Here is a 22,938-nt window from a genome sequence, read left to right on the forward strand (position 1 = left end):
TCAAAGTTTGAATCAGTCGCAACCTGGGAACCCGAAACATCTGCTTAATATGGATAGGAAAATATATTTATACACACTGACTCGCCACTACCTCGTTGCTCGGCCAATCCGGCCAAAGCATATCAATGTCGTTCCACCACATGCCATTCATTGTTTCATCTCCCATAGTGTTATCCGCGACTTGCAGAAAATCTGCCTGATCCAGGAACACGCCAATAGCGCCGCTAACAGCATCTCCCTTCTCACCTAGTCCTCTTTGAATCTGGGGTCTTTGCTGATGTTGCTGTGGTTGCAGAATTCGATCAGGGGCGGTCTCGATTGGAGGAGGTTGGAGAAAGTCTGGCCGAGCTAATTGCTCCTCCAAATGACGCAGCCTCTTCGCGAGTCTGGAGGAATTCTGCGACAGTGTACTATACGCTGTCGTGAGAGCCAATGCGCGTTCCACCTCTCGCTTTACAAAGCCAGGAAAAGGCTCCAGCAAATCAGCGGACTGCATGATGACCGCCCGGTTGCGGTCCGCGCGAACATACGCCACCACTAAGAAAAGAAGTGCACATGAAGAGCTGAGGAAATGTTGGAAGAACGGATGCTGGGTTTTGTAAACGTCGGTGCTGGAGTTCAGCAAAGAGAGTACACCGATAGTGTCGGAGATGATTTTCATGCTAGGTTTGATCATTTTAACGCTCACATTGGAGTGGGAGCCTGAAAGAAAGAATGGGCGAAGGATGATACTCCGGAAGGCATTGGCACGCAGATAGAGCAACGTGGCCACGGGTGACGGGGGTTTTGAGGGGTCTGCCGTTGGCTTTACACCAACAGCTGTCTCAGGGGATGGGTGGTAGATACCGTAACCGTCTATGGCCTTCTTCAGCCATTGGTCAATCTGGAAATTGAGTAGTTCGAAAGCGTCATCTTGCTCATAAGTTGCACCAGCAGCAACTCGGTATATGGGTACTTCGAACTTTGGACTCATGAAGGTGTATGAGATCATCGCTCGAAGGTACCAGGCGTCCTCCTATCATGCCTGAAGTCAGCAAAGGAATCGGCCTTGTGGCAACCACAGCATCGCACTTGGGTCTTCAAGACTAGATGACTCACCGGAGGCTCTATGGATTGATCAAAATCTGATTCCTGAAAGTTTTGAGGCAAGCCAGTGGCAGCACTCCATTGCCTATCCAAGATCACTATGCTCCAGATGAGAGCGCTGATTCCAGTGCGTTGCTTCTCGTCTCGCAAAAGATGGCAATGGACGTCTCGGCGGTGAAGCCCAAGTTCCATTGCCATACGCCCCGAAATTCCGCATACTCGCCATGCCAAACGCGTGTCACCAGTGAAGAAGTGGTAAATAGACTGCTCGCGATTCGATCATGTTAGTGAATGCATCTTTTTTTTTTTGAGCAGGATGGAAGGCTTACCGCCAATAATGCGATTAGAACATGGTCTAGGCTTGACACTTCGGATGCTAATTTCAACTTGATCAGGTGCTCCACGCCTTTATACAGCGTTTTCCCAATATGTGACTGCGAGGCTGGTTCGGCAGCAAGCGCGATTGAGAGTGCTAAATATAAGATCAGAATGGTGTCTTCATGGAGAATTGAGGCATCGGACGTGGGTTTCGAATGGAACACATAGCAGGCCTCGGCCTGCTCGACAAGCCGCTTTGGATCCAAAATAGGATGAAGGCGGCCAATGACATTATGGTATACATTCAAAAGGCGCAGGGCGTCGTTTCTGGCAATGAGCCATGGCAACTGAGCCAGACATTGGCGTAGCCTAGTTTTAGCAAGGCGCTCTTGAACGCCAGACCCATGGACTTCATCTTGAACCAGATTGCGCTCGTCGTCGTCGTCGATTTGATCATCTTCCAGGCTAGGATTGGTCTCTTCTGGGATAGTAGGGCCGCCAGGAGGAGCTTGGGCCATTCGCAGCTTGATCGCAGCAGCATTGAGACTATAGTCAGGGCTTGTCGGACCGTAAAAGCGACGAGTAGATGGCTTTGACGTGTTTGCGACGGCTGCTGTGGGAGCATTGAGTGTTGATGTTGGGTTTGCGTTGATCTGAGCATCCCTGGAAGGGGGGAGGGCAGAGCTCAACCCTTCGAGGGCCGGGTTCTGCCGGGGAACCGCGCTCTGGCGGGGAACCGCGGGATCTATTTCAACGACTGGTGAGGTGTGTAATTCGTTGGACAACTCCATATGTGTGACGAGGCTGTCAAGCTGTGCTTGCAGCGCAAGTACGACACGAGAGATGGACTCGCCCTTGCTAAGAGCATGCTGGGTTAGTGGCAAGGGCGACTCGGAGCACGAAGGGAACATACGCGTTCGCCCCCAACGCATTGGCTGGCAATGTTGGAGGGGCAGCAACGGCAGAGTAAGATGCAGCAGGATCCTCTGGCTGCGAAGGCTCGTTTGTCGAGTCTGGGTCAACGGTGTAGCGACAGTCCAACGCACGCGAGCGACAGAAGTCGCAAGGCTTACGGCCGTCACATCTGCCTTTGCGTCGCCGGCACACATCGCAGGCTCGCCATACGTATCGAAGGCGACGTTTGCGGCATGTCCCGGCCGGGTTTTGTTGCTCCATGTTGGACGAGGGGCGTTTTGGCGGCGAGGGGCTCATTGTGCTGGATTGCGGACAGCAGAATGGACCCTTTGGGGGAATGCGTCTGGGTTGGTCTTGAGACTGTAGAGATAACAATCGGGCCCCCTCCACACTCGCTGCTTATCGCCATGATAGAGCTAGGCCGCAATGAACGCATAGATTGGCCAGGGCGAGGCTGTCGTCTGTGCATGTGTCGGAGACGTGCGGGAGTGAGCCGCGCGGGGTAGGTACCGAGAAAGTGCCGGGGACGAGACAGGGAGGCCATCTAGTGTACCCAGTGTAGTGTTTTTAGTGTAGCGTGGTGTAGTCTACACTGCACTAGACAGTCACGTGCACGAGCCCCTTCACTTGTGCACGGACCACGATATGCTCGGAGTGGTGCCGGACCATGGCCGCCGGAGAGCGTCTCGCCTTTGCAACTCCACCCACATTGCATTCATCACATCCCGCCGTCCGGCACGTGACGGCGTCTCTCCTACGGAAATGGCACGACTGCCACCCTGTCGAGGTCGGGCCCACAGCAGCCTTGACAGCATCTCTTAAAGCCAGTCGGAGTCGTTCTTGTACACCACTGCATCCGTTCTTCGTCGCCTACTCAGTGCACACACACACACCTCTTGCCTAACATGGCCTTGTACACCTACGACACACGCCCCAGCTTCTCTGCGGACGTCCTCGTCCGGGGCACCCCAGAATACGATCGTTGCCGCCGCAACAACCCCAGTGCAACAACACCAGAACGCTACCCACGCGAAATACATGTGGTCAAGTCACCCAAACAAGTCTCGGCAGCTCTCCAACGAGCCACCGAACTTGGTATGACGGTTGGTATTCGTGGCTCCGGCCATGCCTTTCCTCTGAGCGCACTGATCCAGGACGGCATACTCATCGACACTTCCAGCTTGAACCGCTATGTCGACTATGATCCCCACTCCCGTGAGATCTCTTTTGGTCCTGCTGTACGGGTAGAGGAAGTCGCGGCAAAGCTTGCAGAGGTTAAGCGCTTCTTTCCTCATGGCCATGCGCCTACCGTCGGCGCCGCAGGCTTCTTGTTGGCCGGAGGACAAGGCTGGTTTGTGCGAGGTTGGGGAGCCACATGCCAGGAATGGATCACTCAGATGGAGATTGTGGTCCCCGACGGCCGCATTGTCATTGCCAGCCCTACCGAGAACACTGACCTGTTTTGGGCCGCCAGAGGCAGCGGCTTGGGCTTTTTCGGTGTCGTAACCAAATTTTGGGCCCGCACAATTCCAAGCTCTCAGCTCTGGGAACGCACTTTTACTTTCCAGCTCCGCGACAAGTACGAGACCTTGTTGACATGGTTCTTCGAAAAGGCCGAAGAAACCCCCAAGTATGGCACCGATCTCAATCTCACCATTTTCTATCCGGAAAAGTACGACAACACCATCCTCACAGACGACATACCCAAGACATCCCAGCTACACCTAGGCCTCAGTCTTCTTTGCTATTCTGACACTGAACGGGAAGCTCGGACCCTACTGAGTGCTTACGACAACGTTCCGGAGAGTGTGAAGGACTGCCTGATTGACATGCGCCCTGTTTCAAAACGAGAATTCACCGACATATTCGACAAGAAGCGCGAGTTCATTGGAAACAAGTATGGCGAGAACTGGCAGATTCTCAGTCTTCTCAGCGAACCAAGCATTCCCATTCCACGAGTAAGTGTTGAAGCATGGATAACAATAGATTGTTACTGACAATTTTCAGCTTATCGAAGCCCTGAAGCCCGCTCTCACTGAGCTCGAAACGCGCATTACGTCGGTGTTTATCTGCATTTGCGATATTGTCGCCAACGAGAAAGTTGCTTCTCTGAGCATCCCACAAAAGTACTACATATCTACCGTCACAGGCTGGCTCGACCAAAAAAAGGGACCTGCGATCAAGCAACGGATGCTCGAGCGATACAAGCGCGCTCTACCGGTTGCATGCGGCACATATCCTGCAGACTATGATCCAAACGTTGAAGATGCAAATGTAAGCCGGGTCTAAGCCCACGTCGCTGCTGACATGGTAGAACTGACAATATGAACAGAGTAAACCTATGTCTGACACTGCGCTCGCCAAGTTCCTCAAGATCCGAGAGAAATGGGACCCTAATGACATGTTCCCCAACTACAAGCAGTTTATCAAGACGAATGAGAAGATCAACAGGCTCATGACGAAGCCTTCGCTTTAGACGCTAATGATGAATGAGGGCAGGGATTTTATTTCCCTTTCCCTGATTTATTCCCGAATGACTTGAAAGACGAAAAGATCGAATTGTACAAAGACTGTAGTCAGCCAGATGTTTCGAAAACTTGCGTGATCCTTCACTGCAGGAAATGAATGTGTCATCAATCTTCTCAAATCAACAGTTTCCATGTGCGTCGTGAACTTGAATGCCTGGGATGGAGAGCTATGCCTATGTTTTGTCGCATTACTCAACATTGCCTTTGCGCAAGTAGTATCAATCACTCGACAACCACGTTGACAGTCAGACACAGCACTTTCAAATGGCGCAGGCATAGAATTCATCTTTTTATTTAGTTGTCAATCAACTGCAGATGGTAAGGTATGATGAGCACTGATCAAATTGAAACAGCCAAGCCAGAATACAATGCAATCGAGTGACGATCCAACGCTTCCTGACAGCACTACAATCTTGGTCAATAGTACTTGTCAGCTATCGAGATGCTTGCGTGAAGGGTATTCCAAATTTCGAAAGAGGTTAGTACCAGCAGGGCTGCCCAGGAAAGAGAGGCGCTGTTATTGGAAAACTCGACCCTTCACATCCCTGCATGGTTAGACATGTCTGCAGTCGCTTGCTCAGCGCTAGTAGTAAAGCAAGCAGGGCGCGGACAGCTTCCGCGAAGGACTGCGCGGAAGGAATACCGCATAAACGGGGCAATACCCTGAGCTCCACTTTTCCGCCGGCATGCTGCATGTAGGAACATGCGCCATGGGCGTTGTTGAACCCAGGGCCAAGTCGCCGTTAGCATCGGAAGTTCCGAAACCGCGGAATCCGCCGCCGCCAACCGTTGTGGTGACGACTTTGGTCTGGCCTGGATGATTGGCAGGGTTGCTGCGATTGGTGCAAAGAGTAGGGATTCTCGATTTGGTAGTCGTGAGCATGGATCGGACATGCCCCCGGCTTCTTTGGACGTGAGAGAATAGTTCAGATCGAAAGCATTGTTGACATCTAGACGACACAGCAAACAATACACAGCAGTGACATCATTCTATTTTCCTCCAGTTCGAAATCATGGCTCAATCCATCGAGACGCGCCTCTTCATCAACAATGAGGTATGGATGACCATCACAACAATATCTAGACACATCTAACCACGCGTTACCAGTTCCGGAATGCTCGCTCTGGCGAGTCGTTTACCGTTAAGCGATCCTACGACGACTCCACCATCGCAGAGAATGTACAGATAGCTGGCGAGCAAGATGTAAACGACGCTGTCGACGCAGCTCATGCTGCATTCAAGCACTGGCGCAGGACGCCGGCCCCCGAGCGTGCAAAGTGCATGCTCAAACTCGCCGACTTGATCGATGAGAATCTCGAGTGGCTTGCTGAGCTTGAGACGGCTGCAATGGGCGCCCCAATCTCAGCTACCAAGTGGATTGCATCCACAATGTCAACCTGGTGGCGTTACTACGCTGGCTGGACCGACAAGCTCGGCGGAGAATCTCTCCAAGACCTCGATGGCTCATACAGAATGGTTCGATATGAACCATTGGGCGTATGTGCGGGCATTGCGTCCTGGAATGCCACCCTCTTCTACCTCTGCTGGAAGATTGCTCCAGCCGTAGCAGCCGGCAACACCTTCATCTTCAAAAGCTCAGAGAAATCACCTCTCGGTGCCCTTCGTTTCGCCGACCTAGTCCGCCGCGCAGGCTTCCCACCTGGCGTCATCAACCTCGTCACCGGCTTCGGCCCAACCGGCGGCCTCCTCGCTTCTCACCAAAAGATCCGCAAGATCAGCTTCACGGGGTCCACCCTGACAGGCCGCAAAATCCAAATCGCGGCCGCAAACAGCAACCTCAAGCGCGTGACGCTCGAACTCGGCGGCAAATCCGCCGCCATCGTCTTCGATGATGCAGACATGGACGAGGCCCTTACGCACATGTCTCAGTCTTTCCTGCTCAACTGCGGCCAGGTCTGCGCCGCGACTTCGCGCCTCCTCGTCCAGGACACCATTGCAGAGACCTTTGTCGCAGAGCTCAAGATGCGGTTCCAGGGCTTCGCAAATGCCCTCGGAGATCCCAGCGACCCAAACACCTTCCTCGGCCCCATTGCAGACCGCATGCAACGCGACCGCGTAAACTTCTTCATCGACGTCGCCCGCAACGAAAACCTCAACATCCTAGCAGGCGGTAAGTCACAAGGGCCTCAGAGCCAATTCATCCAGCCAACCATCATCCTCGACCCCCCGTCGTCGAGCACGCTGTACCGCGACGAGATCTTCGGACCCGTACTGGTCATCAAGACGTTCAAGTCCGAAGCCGAGGCCATTGACATGGCGAATGATTCCGCCTACGGGCTTGGAGCGGCGCTGTTCACCAAGGATGTGCCGCGGGCCCTGAGGCTGTCGTCGGACCTTGAGTGCGGGTTTGTGGGTATCAATATGCCAATTGCGCCGTCGGCTTATACGCCTTTTGGAGGGTCCAAGGAGAGTGGCTATGGTAGGGAGGGAGGGAGGATGGGGTTGATGGCCTATATGGAGCCCAAGACTGTCGCGATTGCTATGAAGCCGAGACTGTAGGTGGGCCCTTTGTGCAGTTTAGTTATTGGAATTTAATCTTTCTCTCGAGATTTTGCTCTCGTGCTCGTGAGACCTTGTGCTGGTGTACGTGATGTCGACGTATTCGATCCTCATGTTATTGTGCTTGACGAGTTCTTTTTGACTTGATCGAGAGGGTTGCTCAGCATCCTAAGCACTTAGTAACGCACGTTCGATCTGGCAAAAGCACTTTACGAAGTAGCAGAAGATAAGAAAGATCTTGGGATGATGTTCAAGGGGGATGCCTCTCCACAAATGCGGCAAACATCATTGTAGTACATTAACAACCCCTGCCCAAGGCTTGTAAGCCAAACAGCACAATTTACATCCCAAAATCATAACGAGACACTAAGTAGAGACATCTCCTCAGAACATTCAATCTCTCATCCCTCTCTCATCGCCATACCCTGCAAAACGAGCGTTGGCCCCGTATACATCTTTTTGGACCTGAACAAATAATCAATCGTAACAAGGATCAACACTCCTCCCAGCACCGTACTGGCATAATTCATGTTCTTCGGCGTGACGGGCTGCGCGGTCGGGAATAGCAAAAACACGCTCGTGAAGATCAGAAACCCAATCGACAGAAGATTCACCAGGATGCCTGCTTTGCCTAGCTTGAACGGTCCGGGAACAAGCATCTGGGGCGTCGCAATGCGGCGGTAGAGCATTAGGACGATGGGCATGAGATAGGAGAGGTTGAGTCCGACGACGGTGAGGGAGAGGATAGCGGCAAAGGCAGTCGAGGACGCGATTTGCAGCGCACCCAAAATGATGATAATGGCCGTGGACACCAGCAGCGACGTCACGGGAATCTGGCTCTTGCTTCCCAGGTGCCCCAATGCTGTGGAAAATGGGGTTCCGCCGTCACGGGCGAACGCCCAGAGGATGCGGGATGTCGCGGTTAGAAGGCCGAAGGTGGCCAAGGAGGCCGAGATGATGATGGTGGACGTCATTGCACTAGCGGCGGCCTTGTTGCCGCCTGTGACACTGGTGAAGATGTGGATGATGGGGAAGGCGCCAGAGGCGAGGGCTGCGTCGAGGGAGCCCATGTAGAAAAGGACGGGGAGGAGGATGGCAAAGCCCATGATGCCGTTGATGGCGATGGAGAGGAGCATAGCTTTGGGGATGTTGCGGGCTGGATTGGGTATTTCTTCCGACATGTGAGTTGCCGAGTCGTAGCCTTCAGATGTGAGAGTCAGCAATCAAGAGACTACGGAAGTGGTCGGGGTGCATACCTATCATGACATAGCAGGAGGTCAGCATTCCAAGGAACCAAGCGACGCCATCAGAGCTCCAACCCGTGCTGTTGCGGAACTCGGTGAAAACGAACTCGGCACTGTTCGCTTCTGGCTTCAAAGCCAGCAAGGCAACGAAGATGATAAAAAAGAAGCCCACGTGAAAGGTGAGAATGGCGTTCTGGATGTGGGGCAAGATACGGTTGCCCCAGAGGTTGAATGCAAGCGCTATCAGGGTAATTCCCCAATAGATGCAGCTGTTTTGCCATGGCTTGGGTGTGAAACTAGGATAGGAGAGCTGGATCAAGCCCAAGGTGAGATTGGCTGCTCCAAATGGAGCAGATGCTGTGAAAGCGTGCCATCCAAGAACTGTGAGCCATCCACAGTACCAGCTCATGGCGGCCCTGATTGATGGTGGGCTGAGTTCGGCAACGAACTGATATTGGCCGCCTGCAGAAGGAAACCTGATGGAAAATTGTCAATGATGCTCTAATCGTATGGCACTAATGCTACTCACATGGCTGCAGCCTCGGCCAGCGACATACTAGTCAGCATGTTCCCAGCAAAGGACACTACACGAAATTGTTAGCATGGAATTTTACTGCAGTTTCCAAGAAGCGTACGTACCAATGAACCCATAGACGAGAGAAACTGGTCCGCCGCTAACCAGACCAGATCCCATTGTACTGCAAAGCGCCTCCCACGTCGCCATCAAAGACACTGCAAGTGCCATCATGGAGAAGAATCCGTACACTTTCGGCGGCTGCAAAAATTAGCAATCCAGTTCGCGATAATTCGATGTTGCTGGCAGTAACTCACCTCCGCATGCCCCGCCTGCATGTCAAACGCCGTGACCTCGCCGATGCCATGTTCATCATCACTACCCTTGAGCTCGAAATCCATCATGCCCCCTTTGTTGCTGTGATTTGTGGGGTAAAGCTTCAGCCTCGAATCCGGAAGTTCATGCGAAGCACGCTGCGGCGTCTGCATGTCGACAGAAGCAAGAAGCACACAGTCACCTCAGCGAAGCGAAGGAGTCTGTGAAAGCAGAGATGGCATCTGTGCTGGCCAGCGACACGGTTATAGGGATGGGACATTGTAAAAGAACGTGACGGCGCTATATGCGGCCGTTCCGAACAAGCGCTCGACTTATCCGAAAGAGGGAGAGCTTATCAGAGCATCTTGAGTCAGTGTTGCGACAGATAGTGTGGCAGGCCCATGAACCCTGAAAGATTGGGGGTTTGTGCGTGGGGCCCGACGTAGATACGCAACTTGTTGTCGACTCCGGAAACTACTCAGCAAGGCATCAACAAACGGGGTCGCATGCAGATAGTGTTGCGGGCTGGCATATACGACGGAACATGCTGGGGTCACAATTGGGTGTATTACAGCTCTTTTGCAATCACGTCAGCATATACGCGTCTATATTTATTACTCCTAACTAATCTATTACTAAAAGAAGATGAGATTTTCTCGCTGTTCTCCCTTATGTCCTATACAGAACAGTCTTTAAGCATCTCGACAAACTTCAATTAGAAGATAGCTCCACTGTAGAAACCCGCAAAGAACAACAAGAGGATTTTACAAGAAGAATGCACAAATAACAATTGAATGATAAAATGTGGAAAGGACGTTTTGAGGATAGAAAACTGAGTACTAATCGAGCAGTTGCTACCCCAACAAGAACCCCTATATGTTCCGTCGTATCTGGCCCGGCGCAGTAAACAAGCGGAAACAAGGGCTGCGGGGCCTGCTGCAAGGCAGCCCAGACAATGGCCGGGACAGTGAGACTACAGCAAATGGACCGACGCTTAGGCTTCGCCCGGGCATTCTCCCTCGATAGTACACATCACCTGGTACTAGTTTAGCCACCCCCGCATTTGATGAGAACTGAGAGTGTTACTGTTTCCATGGGTCTGGAGTTCTAGGCCTGCTCATAAACCTTCTTTGACGCGTGGCTGACGGGATGGAAATGTGGAGGTCGGACCTCACCTACACCCACGGTGGCGATAAGGAGCCCACACTTCACGTGTACACTACTCAACGCTGTGCTTTCAGGTGTAATACTAACCAAAGTGGATGGGCTAGCGAAATAGAGTTGAAATCTCACGTTATTGTTGGACATGGTCAGTGGAACAGTATTTACAAAATGCTTAAATGCTACACTTCCTACTTCTGGGTGCTATCTACCCAAGTGACAGACTTGTACTGCACAAACTCTTCGAGCCCTTGTTTCCCGTTAAACCTGCCAAAGCCGCTCTTCTTAAACCCACCATGCGGCAAAGCAAACTCATCATGCACAGTCATTGTGTTGATATGAGCAGCTCCAACCCTCAGTTGCCTCGCAACCCGAAGGCCAGCCCTCAAGTCCTCTGTAAAGACGGCGCCAGCCAGTCCATACTCTGTATCATTACCCAGTGCGATTGCTTCTTCCTCAGTGTCAAAGGCATATAGCGATACACTCGGACCGAATGACTCTGTGCCATAGATGTCCATGTCGGGCGTAACGTTGCCTAGGACAACTGGAGACATTTTCGATTCGACGTTGGTGTCGACTACAGCAGGATTACCGTAGACGAGACTGGCGCCCTTGTCGAGTGCATCTTGTAGCAGTATTCTGTTCTTCTTTGCGGAGGCGTTGGTAATGACGACTGGGCAGTTGTCTGCAGCACCAAACGTCTTGCTGATGGCTTCCTTGAGTTGCGATTTGAAAGCCTCCGCAATGGACGAGTGGACGAGGATGCGTTCGGTAGACATGCAAATCTGGCCAGCCTGTCGCAGAAAATATCAGAAACAGTCAAGCAGCTTATTTTCATCCATGAGAGAGTGTCACTTACATTCAAGAAAGCACCCAGCGCGCATTGCTCCGCAGCATTACTGAGATCAGCGTCCTTCAGGACAATGGCACTTGCCTTGCCACCCAACTCCATAAGCACCGGCTTGAGATGCTTCCCGGCAATAGAAGAAATGACACTTCCCACATGCGAGCTTCCCGTAAAGTTGACCTTGCGCACAGCCGGATGAGCAATCAGTGTCTCTGTAATCTTGGGTGCATCAGCAGGACGGTGGAAGAGGAGATTGAGCGCTCCATCCGGCAACCCAGCTTCTCTGAAGACATCTGCAATAGCCCAGTAGCACCGTGGTGATAGCTCTGGGCCTTTGAGAATCGCCGTGTTGCCCGTGGCGAGCGCAAATGTGACTGCGCGGAAGCCTAGGTGGTACGGAGCATTCCTGTCGCACGACCCAACACATCAGCCTCGGTCATATTATTCGAATTGCACACAACGCGTACAGGAGTTGAGCAAGATGGTGCAACGTACCAAGGGCCGATTCCTAGCACCACGCCATACGGCTCACGATAAACAATGCCATGCGCACCATCATGTATCAAGTGAGGCACAAAGCCCTGCACCGCCTCTGGAATCCTCCCAGCCGTATCCTTTAGCCCTTCAATCGACAAGCCCAGAATGAAATCTTGGTAGTACTGATCCGCTCCAATCTCATGGTGCATGTAATCTCCCAGCTCCCTCTTCCGCTTGGTAATGATGTCGGCAGCTCGCAAGAAAATGTCTCGGCGGACTGATGGCTTGGTCTGCGACCATGCCGGAAACGCCTTTTCGGCTGCTGCTACGGCAGACAGCGCATCTTGTTCCGAACATGATGACGAGTTCCAGACGTGCTTTCCAGTGGCGGGGCTCTGGACTTGGAACGATGTGTCGGTTGTGACATCTCGGCCGTTGATGATGAGGGGGATTTGGTACGCATCACGGCTTCGCAAAGATGCTGTCAAGTGGAAGGATCGAGATGGCTGGTAGTTCTTGCAGAGGGCCCTGGGCAGCTGCCCCGATGTCTTCAAAAGTCGCATCATCCTGTTCCTTGTGTGCAACGGTTTCAATGGCGGGGGGGAGCTGCAAGAGCTCAATCGCATTTATGGTTTCTGAAGTCTGCAGTTGCTCACGATGATAGTAGTTTAGACCCTTGATCGTTCAGACCCCTGATCCTTGATCGGCCGTTTGGCGATTCAGGGCCCATTCGTCATGCCGTTTCGGGGGTGATGCACGCGGCTCGTAAGTACTAGTAGTAGCATTCCGGAAGCCGCGCCATCCTTCCGCACAGCGTTCCGCCGCAGTTTGGAGCGTGCGGGGGAGGCGCTTGGCTGCTGAAACCCCATTACACGCACTCGGCACAGAGACCTCATCGACTTTTATGCTTCATCTCGTGACCTTGGATCGAATCTTGTCCATGGTTGCCATTGAGGTTTTCGGAATCTACAAAAAATAGTACTACTTGTACTGAACTTCACCAAGATATACTGCAAAACGCCTCCCTATTCCCTAAGCCTTGACTCCGTTCGTGCCCTTGCGAGCAGCCAGTTTCTCCGCAACGTCTTTGTGCATATCGTATCTGTATTCAGCGTCAGCAAATGCATTCTCTCCAAACTACCAGAGTACCCACGTGTTCATCTCATCAATTGTGAGTTTGTTCTTCTCGTCCTGGACCGTGTAATGAGGATCTTGCTTGTTGCTGGAGAAGCCAATGCGCTCGTGTATGTTCTCGCTCGCTCGCGCCGAGGCCGCCTGTACCTTTGTTCCTCTCGGCTTCCTGACTTCTTCGAAAACCTCAAGAGCTTGGCGAATGTCGCCGTTGAAGTTCTTCTTGCTGAAAATCGTGCCAAGAGCTCCGGCGTCCTCGATGGACTGGCAGGCTCCCTGACTCTGATCAGGCATCATCTGCAAATGATTAGTGTTAAAGCTTTACTTAGCCATGGTAACTAGCATACCGGGTGTGCGGCATCTCCGATGATGCATGCCACTCCTTTCTGCCAGTACGGGTACGGCTGGTGCTTCCAAAGCCTCCACGGTCGAATCTCGTAGCCAATTTCCAAGTGCTTGAAGACCTGGCGGTCCAAGTCTGGATACGGCGCGAGCAACTCTGGCAGGGTGGCAGCCTCGTCCCAAGATTGATTCTGGAAGTCACCCGCTTCACGCGGAAAGAAGCAGTAGTAAGAGAGAAGTTTTCCACCATTGCAAGGTGAAAGGACAATCTTGTAGTGCGAGTGATACCCACCCCAGTATTCGATTGCAGCGTTCTTGGAGTAGTCGACCAGCCCGAGCTTGACGGCTTCCTCAGTGTCTACGTTGGTGTGCAAGCAGCTCCAGGATGCTGGGACCTTGTCAACTTTGATGCCAAGTACACTTCGAACAGTCGAACCAATGCCATCGGCGCCGATGATGACGTCGTGTTTAGCCGTGACACCGTTCTCGAATGTGACCTCGCCAGTTTCGAGGTTCACGTCTTTGGCCTTGTGATTGACTTTGAGTACTGCGGGCACGCCTTCTCCACGCTGGCCAACCGCACTATCCATAAGCATGGCATGCATGTACTGCCGGTGGAACATGTAGTAGTGCTACCAGACATAAGTTACTAGTCCCAGACGAGATAAGAACCGCTTACATAACCCCATTTTTCCTTGTAGTCATGGAGGTCGTAGACACTCGCCGGTTCGCCAGTTTTCCAGTCGCGGCTAATGAGCTGCTTTAGAATAACTGGGTCACCAAGTTCAATGTTCACTCCCCATTCCTCGAGCCACCTTGTGCCGTTTGCCGCGCAGGATATGGAGGCTCCGACTTCTCCTGCAAAATCTGCACGCTCGTAAATTGTCACAATGTGTCCTTGCCGTCGAAGGGCAATGGCAGATGCTTGACCCCCAATGCCTCCGCCAATGATGCCCACATTGAGCACTCTCCAACCTGGTTGAGTCATGGTGTTTTGTGTTATTTGTATGATGGGTTGCCGCAAATTGAAATATGACTGAGCTTCAGCAGCGGTAAAGATCCGCTGATGTGATGTTGAAGCAAATGTTTGCAGCTCTAAAGCATGAACTGGTCTATTACTTAACTTTGTCCTACGGGCTCTTGATATCCTGTCCAACCTTGATGCCCCTCACGCGACCTCCTAGCCCACGGATTCAGGGTTTCGCGCGGCCGGCGACAACATACTTGGCTTGTCATGGAGTCGATCTGGAATTCTGTCTTGTTTCTTACCGGACTCGCTTGCGATCGCCCGTTGATTGCGATGCACAGTCGGAACTTCCTACACCATTCCGGAGTGTATTATGTCAGCATCCACCGTCACATGCAGGTGCATGCCTCAAAGAAGAAAAGGAAATAGCGAGGGAATTCAGTGAAGCAGTGCTTTCAAGTTGAGCAAAGTTCCATCGAAGCGAAACAAGAACCAAACAAGGTTGGTGGTCGCTCGCAAAAAAGGAAGCCGTTCACTGACATGCGTAGTCGACTGGCATTCGCTTTTCCCAATCGATAATACCGCATAAACCAACTATATCACCAGCAGAGCAAGTCGTCGAACATGGCTTCCAAAGTGCGCGCATCATTTGAGCTCACTGGACGCAACTATGTCGTCACAGGTGGTGCCCAAGGCATCGGACTGGCATTGACAAAAGGAATTGCTGAAATGGGCGGTAATGTTGCTGTCCTGGATCTTCAAGACAAACCACTCGATCATTTTGCACAACTGGCCAAGGACACGGGTGTCAAGATTCCATACTTCCGCGCCGATGTGGCAGATGAAAGTTCGCTCAAAAAGGCGTTTGCAGACGCAGTTCAGAGCCTGGGAAGCGTGGATGGTCTCGTGACTAGTGCAGGGATCGCGCTCGAGAAGCCATTTGCGAAAACCACTGCCGCGGAAGTAAACAAGATACTGCAAGTCAATGTAAGCCTCCTCTATTCGCCTTGGACTCAATGTTTGGGCTAATATCCCACGACAGGTAACTGGCACATACACGGCAACACAGCTGTTCGCCGAGCAAATCGAAAAGCAAGGAACCGGAGGATCCGCCGTCTTGATTGCTTCTATCACATCACATACCGTACTCCCAAGCCACAGAATGTCCGCCTACTCGGCGTCAAAGGGTGCGGTCAGGCAGCTTTCTCAAGTACTGTCTACAGAATTAGCGCCTCTCGGGATCCGGGTCAACTCGATATCGCCTGGCTTCATTGACACTGAGCAGACCAAGTTTGTGCGCGACCACAACCCGAAGATTGCAGAGTTGATGTTCAATGCACCGCCGCTCAAGCGCATTGGTACGACGGATGACTTGGTCGGGTCGGTAGTATACCTTTTGAGTGATGCGTCGAGCTATACGACGGGCACGGATATTGCGATCACAGGTGGCTTGCATATCGGACGACAGATTGATACTTGAATTTTATAGCGGAATAGATCTTGCACCTGAACAATCGAATGCACTGAAATGAACGCTTCATGCTGGCGCTTGCATTTTCCCTATTCCTTTCGTGTGGGTATCAACCACTCAGTTCGGATCACTACAACTCTGAGAGAACGACTTTGGTTTGTGGGTCCTGTTCTGTCCCCATCCCCCTTTTGCATGCAATCAGGTGCAAACAGTCATGAGACTTGGACACATGAAGTTTCTGCCAACATCCTCCCCGAAAACCCAAGTTGATTCTGCCCGCAACCATCTCCCCTCGGTAATTGGAGAATGAAGTTGATGGATAATCAGAGTGTTCATTTCCAAAAACACTGCAGATCAAACAGTGTTCTAGAGCAAAGTTCATGACGAATTGAACATGCTCGGTTGTTCCGTAAGAGAAAAGTTAGTGATGCCGAGAAGGTAATATTTCGGGGCGCTAATACCGTGGAGACTAGACTGGGGTGCATGGCGGTAAGCTGTTTAGGCCCCTCGCGTTCCGTGTACCCCAGCTGCATGTCTCTCGTCCGACTGTGAGCAATGTGTTTACAGACATGTCAGGCGACACAGATTCCGCAGATGCGACACCTTCCGTCCCAGTCGGCTAGTCCTCTAACCGAAAGCTTCATCACGGCTTTCCACTTTTCAAGCGGCATGCTACATATTACTAGAAATTGAACACATCAGTAACCGTTGATGACGGATTTATTTGCTCGTCTGCTCCTCCATATTGACTGATCAGCTCCGAAGACCCTCACCTCGAATGCTTCGTGTCACAGTTGGCTATTTTGATTGTACTGAGAACAACTACATGCTTGGTTTTCAAATAATCTAAGCTTTCTTCCCTTCCTAATCAACATTTCCAACCTCTCAACGACTTGATCAAGATAGGCAACTAGAAATGGCCGCCGAACATGATCTTGTCGTGGTTGGAGCCGGTATGTCATTGTCGCAACTTCTCAACTCACGTGTGCCAAGTTAAACAATAATGCGCAGGCTGGTTTGGTCTCGCTGCCGCAAAGTCTTACATCGAACTTCATCCCGGTGAAAGCATTGTAGTCCTCGATGGCTCGAGCTCCTTTGGCGGGACATGGTCAGCCGACCGTCTATACCCTGGGCTGAAGTCGAACAACCTGTATGGGTCGTACGAATACCCCGACTTCCCCATGCTGCAATCAGTATATGGCGTGAAAGAAGGCCAGCACATTCCCGCCGCAGTGCTTCACCGCTATTTGACGGACTTTGCCAAACATTTTGGCATCTATGAGCGGACGAGACTGAACACCAAGGTGGAGGGGGTCGAACCTAGCTCCACTGGTGGGTGGCTAGTAAACGTTGTGAATGCAAGTGGTGAACCCGAGACGGTCAAGACCAAGAGATTGGTGCTTGCATGCGGACTCACTTCGCAACCCAACATCCCCCAGTACGAGGGAGCCGACACGTTCGAATCACCCTTCTTTCACGCTAAAGACTTCTGCAAGCGCTCAGACACGGTTGCTGCATCCAACACTGCTGTCGTAGTAGGAGGCGGCAAATCTGCAATGGACATCGCTTATGCCTTTGCGACTGAGGGTCACGCCACTGTAAACCTAATCATACGGCCAACAGGACAAGGTCCCGTATGGCTCGCCCAATCATATGCGACACCATTTAAAAGAGATATGCAAGAGCTTCTTCACACACGAGCATTGACTTGGTTCAGCCCGTGTGCATGGGGAGATGAGGACGGATTCGCGATACCGCGAGGCTTCCTTCACCGTACTGGCATGGGAAGGTTGCTCACCGACAACTATTGGAACAACATGACAGCCGAGATAATCGAGACAAATGGATATGACGACCACCCCGAAGTTTTCAAGTTGAAACCATGGAATCCAGTGTTCTGGACCGGCAGCGGCCTTGGCATCCACAACTTCGAGACCAACTTCTTCGACCTAGTAAAAGAGGGCAAGGTGCGCGTCCACCTCGCCGACATCTCCAAGCTCGATGGCAAAACCGTTCACCTCACAGACGGCGAGCAAATCTCTACCGACGTCCTCATCTGCGCCACCGGCTGGAAAAAAGACGTGCCCTTAACCTTCACAAACCTGCCCCAAGGCGGCATTGGTCTGACACAAACCGGCCAAGAAAGAGCCGACCTGATCGAAAAAACCAACCGCGAGGTCCTCGAAATGTTCCCAGGGCTCAAGCGCCAACCCGTCCTCCGCTACAAGCGCAAAGACGACGACCTCCACCGCATGTACCGCTTCATGGTCCCTCCTGCCCTGGTCAACCAACGAAACCTCGTATTCGCAGGCATGGTATCGACCACCAGCACCGCACTTTTCGCTACCATGCAAGGTCTCTGGATCTCTGCTTTCTTCGACGGCAAGCTGGCACGTGTCGCCTCCACAGAGCAAGAAATCACTGCAGACGTCCTACGGCACACGCAGTGGGGAAGGTACAGGTTTCCGTGCGGCTACGGAGACTCGATCCCGGACTTTGCATTTGAGTCCATGCCGTATATAGATATGTTGTTGAATGATGTGGGCATTGAGACGCATCGCAAGCGGAATCAGATTGCCGAGATATTTGAGCCGTACAAGCCTTGGGACTATAAGGAGTTGGCGAAGGAGTATCTGGCGCTCCGTGAGGTGAAGGAGATTGAGGATAAGAAGGTTGCTTGAAGTTATGGCCCTGTTGACGATTGATGTTGGAACTGATGAATGGGTTTTGATCTTTTGGTAGGGCATATGTGGCTAAATTGGGGCTTACGGTGTTCTTTTTTTCACTCTAGTAGCGGCTAAAGCTTTCGTTCAATGCAAAGCTCCATATACATTCAATCATAATAATGAGAATCATGGTGATCGAGAGTGTACAGTGACGATTGCTTTCCCGGACTGCATTTTGAAAACCATCGAGAGCTGCCATTGGGTTTATGGATACTTGCTCAGATTCAAAGGCTACTTGGCCCAGGAGACTGACAACAAAGTACTAGTCCCAAAAGTAAATGAAGGAGTGAAAACGGATGTGAAGTCGTGAATGAGATACACGTGAACTAGCAACAGCGGCTTGAGCAATCTGCATGCACCTCACTGTCTGCTGTGTTAGTGTCAGCTGAAAATGTAGTTAAAGCAACTGTCGAATTTAAAACGAAAGTTGATCTATGTGCCTGGAAATTTACAAACGACGGCATTTATGAGCAGGCGGAGGTTGCAACTCCAAGGAAAAAATACCATGTTTTCATATCCCAGTGCTTGCTGCATGTAAAGTCTTGGAAGTGAGCGGGTGCAGCTTCTGGATGTATAAGTGCGATTGGTTGTGATCCACAGTTGACGTTTTATGTATAACGCTCAATGCCTTGAAACATGTTGCGTGCTCAATATCACCACTGGGGTTGGATGAGGTCAACGCCCCACTAATAGCAGGGCAAAGATGATGTGAACGACTGAGATGAGAATATCGTGTGTGCCACAACAAAGCGTGCTGCTGTGTTCAACCAAAAGGTAAGTCGTGGCAAGACCGCACAAAAGGCTTGCTGCAACTGACAGTTCTTTCTTTCCTTCTCCTTCTTTCAGTTACACTGACTAGCCAATGAGATCTCAAGGTCGTGAAGACACATTTGGGAAACAGCAAGGGGGAAGGCACCACTAGTTCACCAGTGTCAGGGCAGTCAGTGGTAAGCCTCACTGGACTCTTCTGGTGGTTCTTAGCACTAACCCTACCCTAACCAACGGCAGATAACTTCTACTTCAAAACACTCTCTCGTTTGCCAGCAGAGTCAATCTCCAAGGATGCGCTTCTCATCCATGGTCAATATTCACCTAACCCTCCTTTTCGCATCCCTCGTCCCCCTCCCCTCTTCAGTGTCGCAGGCGAATTTTGCAGCGACGAATTTTCCGGCCTCGCCGGCGGTAGTGGGAAGCGCTCCTTTATTCTTCGCGTTAGGAACAATGCCGTTGTGAAGAAAACGCTGGGTTTCGAGGGGTGTGCACTCAGGCTCACGAACAAAATCGGGGGTTGCAGTACAGGGTGAGGTGAGAGGACTTTGCTGGACCTCTTCTTCGGGTGAGTTAAATCAGTTGCGCAGGAGCGATTGGGGATGGGATTGCTGACAAAGGAATACACAGAACCAATCCCCGATTGTGTTTCCGCTAAACGTAGAGGAGGTCCTTCTGGGCGGGTGTCAACTGGATGAGGGTTGTGCGTTGCGAAGAGGTGCTGGAATTTTCCATCCCATGGTCTTGCAACCTTAATAAAGTATTTTCGCAGTCGAATTCGATCAAATAGTAGTCCGACTGTTTCCTGCTAAAATCTTTACATTCGCAACTTCTTTGAGATTTATAACCGATGTCTAACTATATGATACGATTTTATCAGAAATTCGATAGCCACATCCATGACCTTTCGTGATTTTGGCAGTCGCAAAATTTGTCGACAGTGAACTAGACGTTGTGTACATAAACCGAAACAACCAGAATGATCAGTAGAAACTCCACAAGCTGAATTCATTGAAGCAAGTAACTGTTTTTGTTGATTCGTACTGACAGAGTGCGTTGCGATTCTTCTGTACAGTTTGTCAAAGTACCTTTTCCCCCTGACTGACAAACTAATAAGCCTCTCACCAGTCGCGTCATAAAATTCAAAAAGTCAAGCCTCCTCAGAACCTCTCGCAAAGACTACTACTTGGTCCTAAAATGCCTCTCCCTAGCCAATTCATATCTCCTTTCTGCCATTGGTAGGATCGCTCTCCCGCTCCTGGGCCTGCCCGTCGCCGTACGCAAGAACACACGAGATTGCCTTTGCGCGCTGCACATGAACTTCAGGCTACTCGAAGCACACCTTGCCAAAACCAAGCATCTAGCCGATGGCGGACCTGTCCACAGCGGGCACTATGTTGTTTGGCGTCATGGTATTTCATGTAGTGCTGAGAGAACGATATCCAAGCTATGCGAGTGGCTTCATCACGTGCATGGGATTCAAGAGTTCAAGATTGTCGTGGGGAGTTGCGGTCTTTGTATTTGCCGGTACCGGCTTTAGAGGTGGGTAGAGAGACGTTAAAAATGCTGGTGGATGATTCACGACCTTCTCAGTCACATGATAGTTGGGATTGGTTTTTGAAGATTGAGGCTCTTGGGTAGTTGGAACAATCAAGTTACAAACCATGCTACCTACGTCACCCTTCCACACAACCTCTTCTTCTTGATCGTCGATATAACGACTCATCAAGACACCTCCTATCACGTGGCCTCACAATATAGGCATACAACGCAACTGAAGCTCACAGGTCGGTGAATATGCCGTGAGGGACCGTGGCAACGAGCCTCCGTGGGGTGCTTTGTCACTGATCTGACCCGCAAGCTTATGCAGCGTAAGCAGACGTTCAGCTTATTCACTCTCTCGGTTTCCCGGAGACCGTAACCCCGACCTGCCAATTGCGGTGGCTGTGTACTTCGGGGCCCAGCATAAGAAGCTGTCGGCATAGTCAGGCGTCTCGGACCCCGGCCCTTCCCTTGCGAACGCCATGTTGCACTGCAGCCTGGCAGGAGCAAGGCCGCAATCGCATGATCACAAAGGGATATCTCATTATAATCTAGCTCACTGTGATTCTGCCCTCTCTCTTAATCCTGTCCACTAGCTATAAATGCTTCGTCCCCAACCCTATTCTGCTATCATTCCCAACAAGACACCCAAAAATGAGTCCAAGAAGTTTGTTCGTTACTGGTGGCACTGGATACATTGGCGGCGTTCTCATCAAACTTGCCATTGCTGATGGTTACGTGGTTAGTAGTTACATGTTGTACCGTATTCCGTCCTGACCACATCGACTGACAACACACTTGACATGCAGGTGCACGCTCTTTCCCGCAATGAAGACAGTGACGCCAAACTACACGTCTTGGGAGCTGAACCCATTCGAGGCGACCTAGCCTCCCTGGACGTGCTGCGACAGGAAAGCGAGAAGGCTGATGGCGTCATCAATCTAGCTACTGCCTATGTCTTTGGCCAAGGGAAGTACGAGGACGCACTCCCCATTGACAACGCCGCCGTCGATGCCATGTGCGACGGTTTGGTCGGCACTAGTAAGCCTCTGATCACGATTTCGGGTACTCTGTCCGCACAGGCCAATCCGAATGGAAACGAGACAGATGAAGACGCCCCTCCAGAGCCCAGCCATCTCAATGTGCGCATCCAAGCTGAGAACCATGCTCTCGCTCAGGTAAAAGAGCGAGGTGTTCACGTCATGGTCATCCGTATGGCACCCTTTACCTATGGTCGTGGTGGCAGCGGCATCGCGCGCTTCATGGGTATGGCAAAGGCCATGGGCGGGATCCCTACCGTGAATGGCGGTGGGAACCGCACCACAGCCGTGTATGTGGATGACGCTGTCCGTCTCATTCTTTTGGCACTGGAGAAAGGAGAGGCTGGCGATGTGTTCAATGCGGGATCGCAAACCGAAGTCACCATGGCCGCCCTGTTGAATGCTATCAATTCTTCGGTCGGTGCGCCAAACAAGGACATTACTTACGACGAAGCCTTGGATAAATTCGGAGAAAACATCGCATGGTTTCTTAAGGCTGAGAACAGGGCTTCAGGGATGAAGGCAAAAAAGAAGCTTGGGTGGCAACCGAAGGGCACTCCGCTTCTTGAAGATATCGAGTCTGGCTCATACGCTGTCAAAATGTAGGGTCCAGTGGGAAGCTCCAAGCTGGGATCACGCATGTTAATGTTCAACCGCATTGTATAGATTAAACTAAATTTTTCTTTCAAGGAAATATCAATGACAATCGTGCTGAACTTAGTAGCATAGCAAACATGTGGCTCGGTGTTATTTCAAGCGCATAGAGAAACAAATTTAGATACTTAATAGCCTGGCTGGCGGTGCTAAGGAGAGGCGCAGCTCTAGCTATATTTATTCTATCTACTACCTAAGCTGCAAGCCTGTACCGCTACTAGCTGGGCTGTTAAGCACCTACTTTATATTTGATATAAGGCGCGCCTGCAGCGCGCGCTCTTTTCCTCCAGCAACGCTTACGGAGAGCAGAACCTTTGGCTCATTCTGTAGCTTTCTCTCTAGCTGGTATAGCTAGTGTAGCTAGTCAGATC

The 22,938-nt window shown here is 51.4% G+C and overlaps 9 protein-coding genes across 9 annotated transcripts; 5 read left to right on the forward strand and 4 right to left on the reverse strand.

The window, feature by feature from the left end:
- Positions 1-27: 27 nt before the first annotated feature.
- Positions 28-2,580, reverse strand: PSV08DRAFT_198234 (uncharacterized protein; the record flags this gene model as incomplete). The annotated part of the gene is made up of 5 exons (XM_014219247.1): positions 28-1,015; positions 1,087-1,350; positions 1,416-2,111; positions 2,163-2,273; positions 2,365-2,580. The coding sequence occupies 5 exons, from the start codon at positions 2,578-2,580 to the stop codon at positions 68-70; spliced, it is 2,235 nt and encodes a 744-aa protein (XP_014074722.1). The 3' UTR covers positions 28-67.
- A 644-nt stretch (positions 2,581-3,224) lies between these two features.
- Positions 3,225-4,795, forward strand: PSV08DRAFT_218970 (uncharacterized protein; the record flags this gene model as incomplete). The annotated part of the gene is made up of 3 exons (XM_014219246.1): positions 3,225-4,277; positions 4,327-4,593; positions 4,652-4,795. The coding sequence occupies 3 exons, from the start codon at positions 3,225-3,227 to the stop codon at positions 4,793-4,795; spliced, it is 1,464 nt and encodes a 487-aa protein (XP_014074721.1).
- Positions 4,796-5,860: 1,065 nt separating this feature from the next.
- PSV08DRAFT_387007 (Aldehyde/histidinol dehydrogenase) lies at positions 5,861-7,368 on the forward strand (the record flags this gene model as incomplete). The annotated part of the gene is made up of 2 exons (XM_014219245.1): positions 5,861-5,902; positions 5,956-7,368. 2 exons carry the CDS (start codon positions 5,861-5,863, stop codon positions 7,366-7,368), a joined length of 1,455 nt encoding a protein of 484 aa, XP_014074720.1.
- Positions 7,369-7,769: 401 nt separating this feature from the next.
- PSV08DRAFT_245322 (amino acid/polyamine transporter I) lies at positions 7,770-9,614 on the reverse strand (the record flags this gene model as incomplete). Its single annotated transcript, XM_014219244.1, has 5 exons — positions 7,770-8,569; positions 8,625-9,088; positions 9,142-9,196; positions 9,252-9,387; positions 9,444-9,614. The coding sequence occupies 5 exons, from the start codon at positions 9,612-9,614 to the stop codon at positions 7,770-7,772; spliced, it is 1,626 nt and encodes a 541-aa protein (XP_014074719.1).
- Positions 9,615-10,771: 1,157 nt separating this feature from the next.
- On the reverse strand, positions 10,772-12,492 carry PSV08DRAFT_198240 (Aldehyde/histidinol dehydrogenase; the record flags this gene model as incomplete). The annotated part of the gene is made up of 3 exons (XM_014219243.2): positions 10,772-11,396; positions 11,462-11,855; positions 11,945-12,492. 3 exons carry the CDS (start codon positions 12,490-12,492, stop codon positions 10,794-10,796), a joined length of 1,545 nt encoding a protein of 514 aa, XP_014074718.1. The 3' UTR covers positions 10,772-10,793.
- Positions 12,493-12,958: 466 nt separating this feature from the next.
- Positions 12,959-14,387, reverse strand: PSV08DRAFT_175810 (uncharacterized protein; the record flags this gene model as incomplete). The annotated part of the gene is made up of 4 exons (XM_014219242.1): positions 12,959-13,028; positions 13,080-13,354; positions 13,405-14,031; positions 14,079-14,387. The coding sequence occupies 4 exons, from the start codon at positions 14,385-14,387 to the stop codon at positions 12,959-12,961; spliced, it is 1,281 nt and encodes a 426-aa protein (XP_014074717.1).
- A 603-nt stretch (positions 14,388-14,990) lies between these two features.
- PSV08DRAFT_174989 (uncharacterized protein) lies at positions 14,991-15,846 on the forward strand (the record flags this gene model as incomplete). The annotated part of the gene is made up of 2 exons (XM_014219241.1): positions 14,991-15,353; positions 15,409-15,846. 2 exons carry the CDS (start codon positions 14,991-14,993, stop codon positions 15,844-15,846), a joined length of 801 nt encoding a protein of 266 aa, XP_014074716.1.
- A 907-nt stretch (positions 15,847-16,753) lies between these two features.
- PSV08DRAFT_387009 (uncharacterized protein) lies at positions 16,754-18,531 on the forward strand (the record flags this gene model as incomplete). Its single annotated transcript, XM_014219240.2, has 2 exons — positions 16,754-16,790; positions 16,849-18,531. The coding sequence occupies 2 exons, from the start codon at positions 16,754-16,756 to the stop codon at positions 18,516-18,518; spliced, it is 1,707 nt and encodes a 568-aa protein (XP_014074715.1). The 3' UTR covers positions 18,519-18,531.
- A 2,980-nt stretch (positions 18,532-21,511) lies between these two features.
- Positions 21,512-22,571, forward strand: PSV08DRAFT_387013 (uncharacterized protein). Its single transcript, XM_014219239.2, has 2 exons — positions 21,512-21,614; positions 21,683-22,571. Exons 1-2 carry the CDS (start codon positions 21,528-21,530, stop codon positions 22,517-22,519), a joined length of 924 nt encoding a protein of 307 aa, XP_014074714.1. The 5' UTR covers positions 21,512-21,527; the 3' UTR covers positions 22,520-22,571.
- The last annotated feature ends 367 nt before the right edge of the window (positions 22,572-22,938 follow it).

The sequence above is a fragment of the Bipolaris maydis genome (assembly GCF_028858645.1).
Source record: "Bipolaris maydis strain C4 unplaced genomic scaffold PSV08scaffold_4, whole genome shotgun sequence".
NCBI lineage: Eukaryota > Fungi > Ascomycota > Dothideomycetes > Pleosporales > Pleosporaceae > Bipolaris > Bipolaris maydis.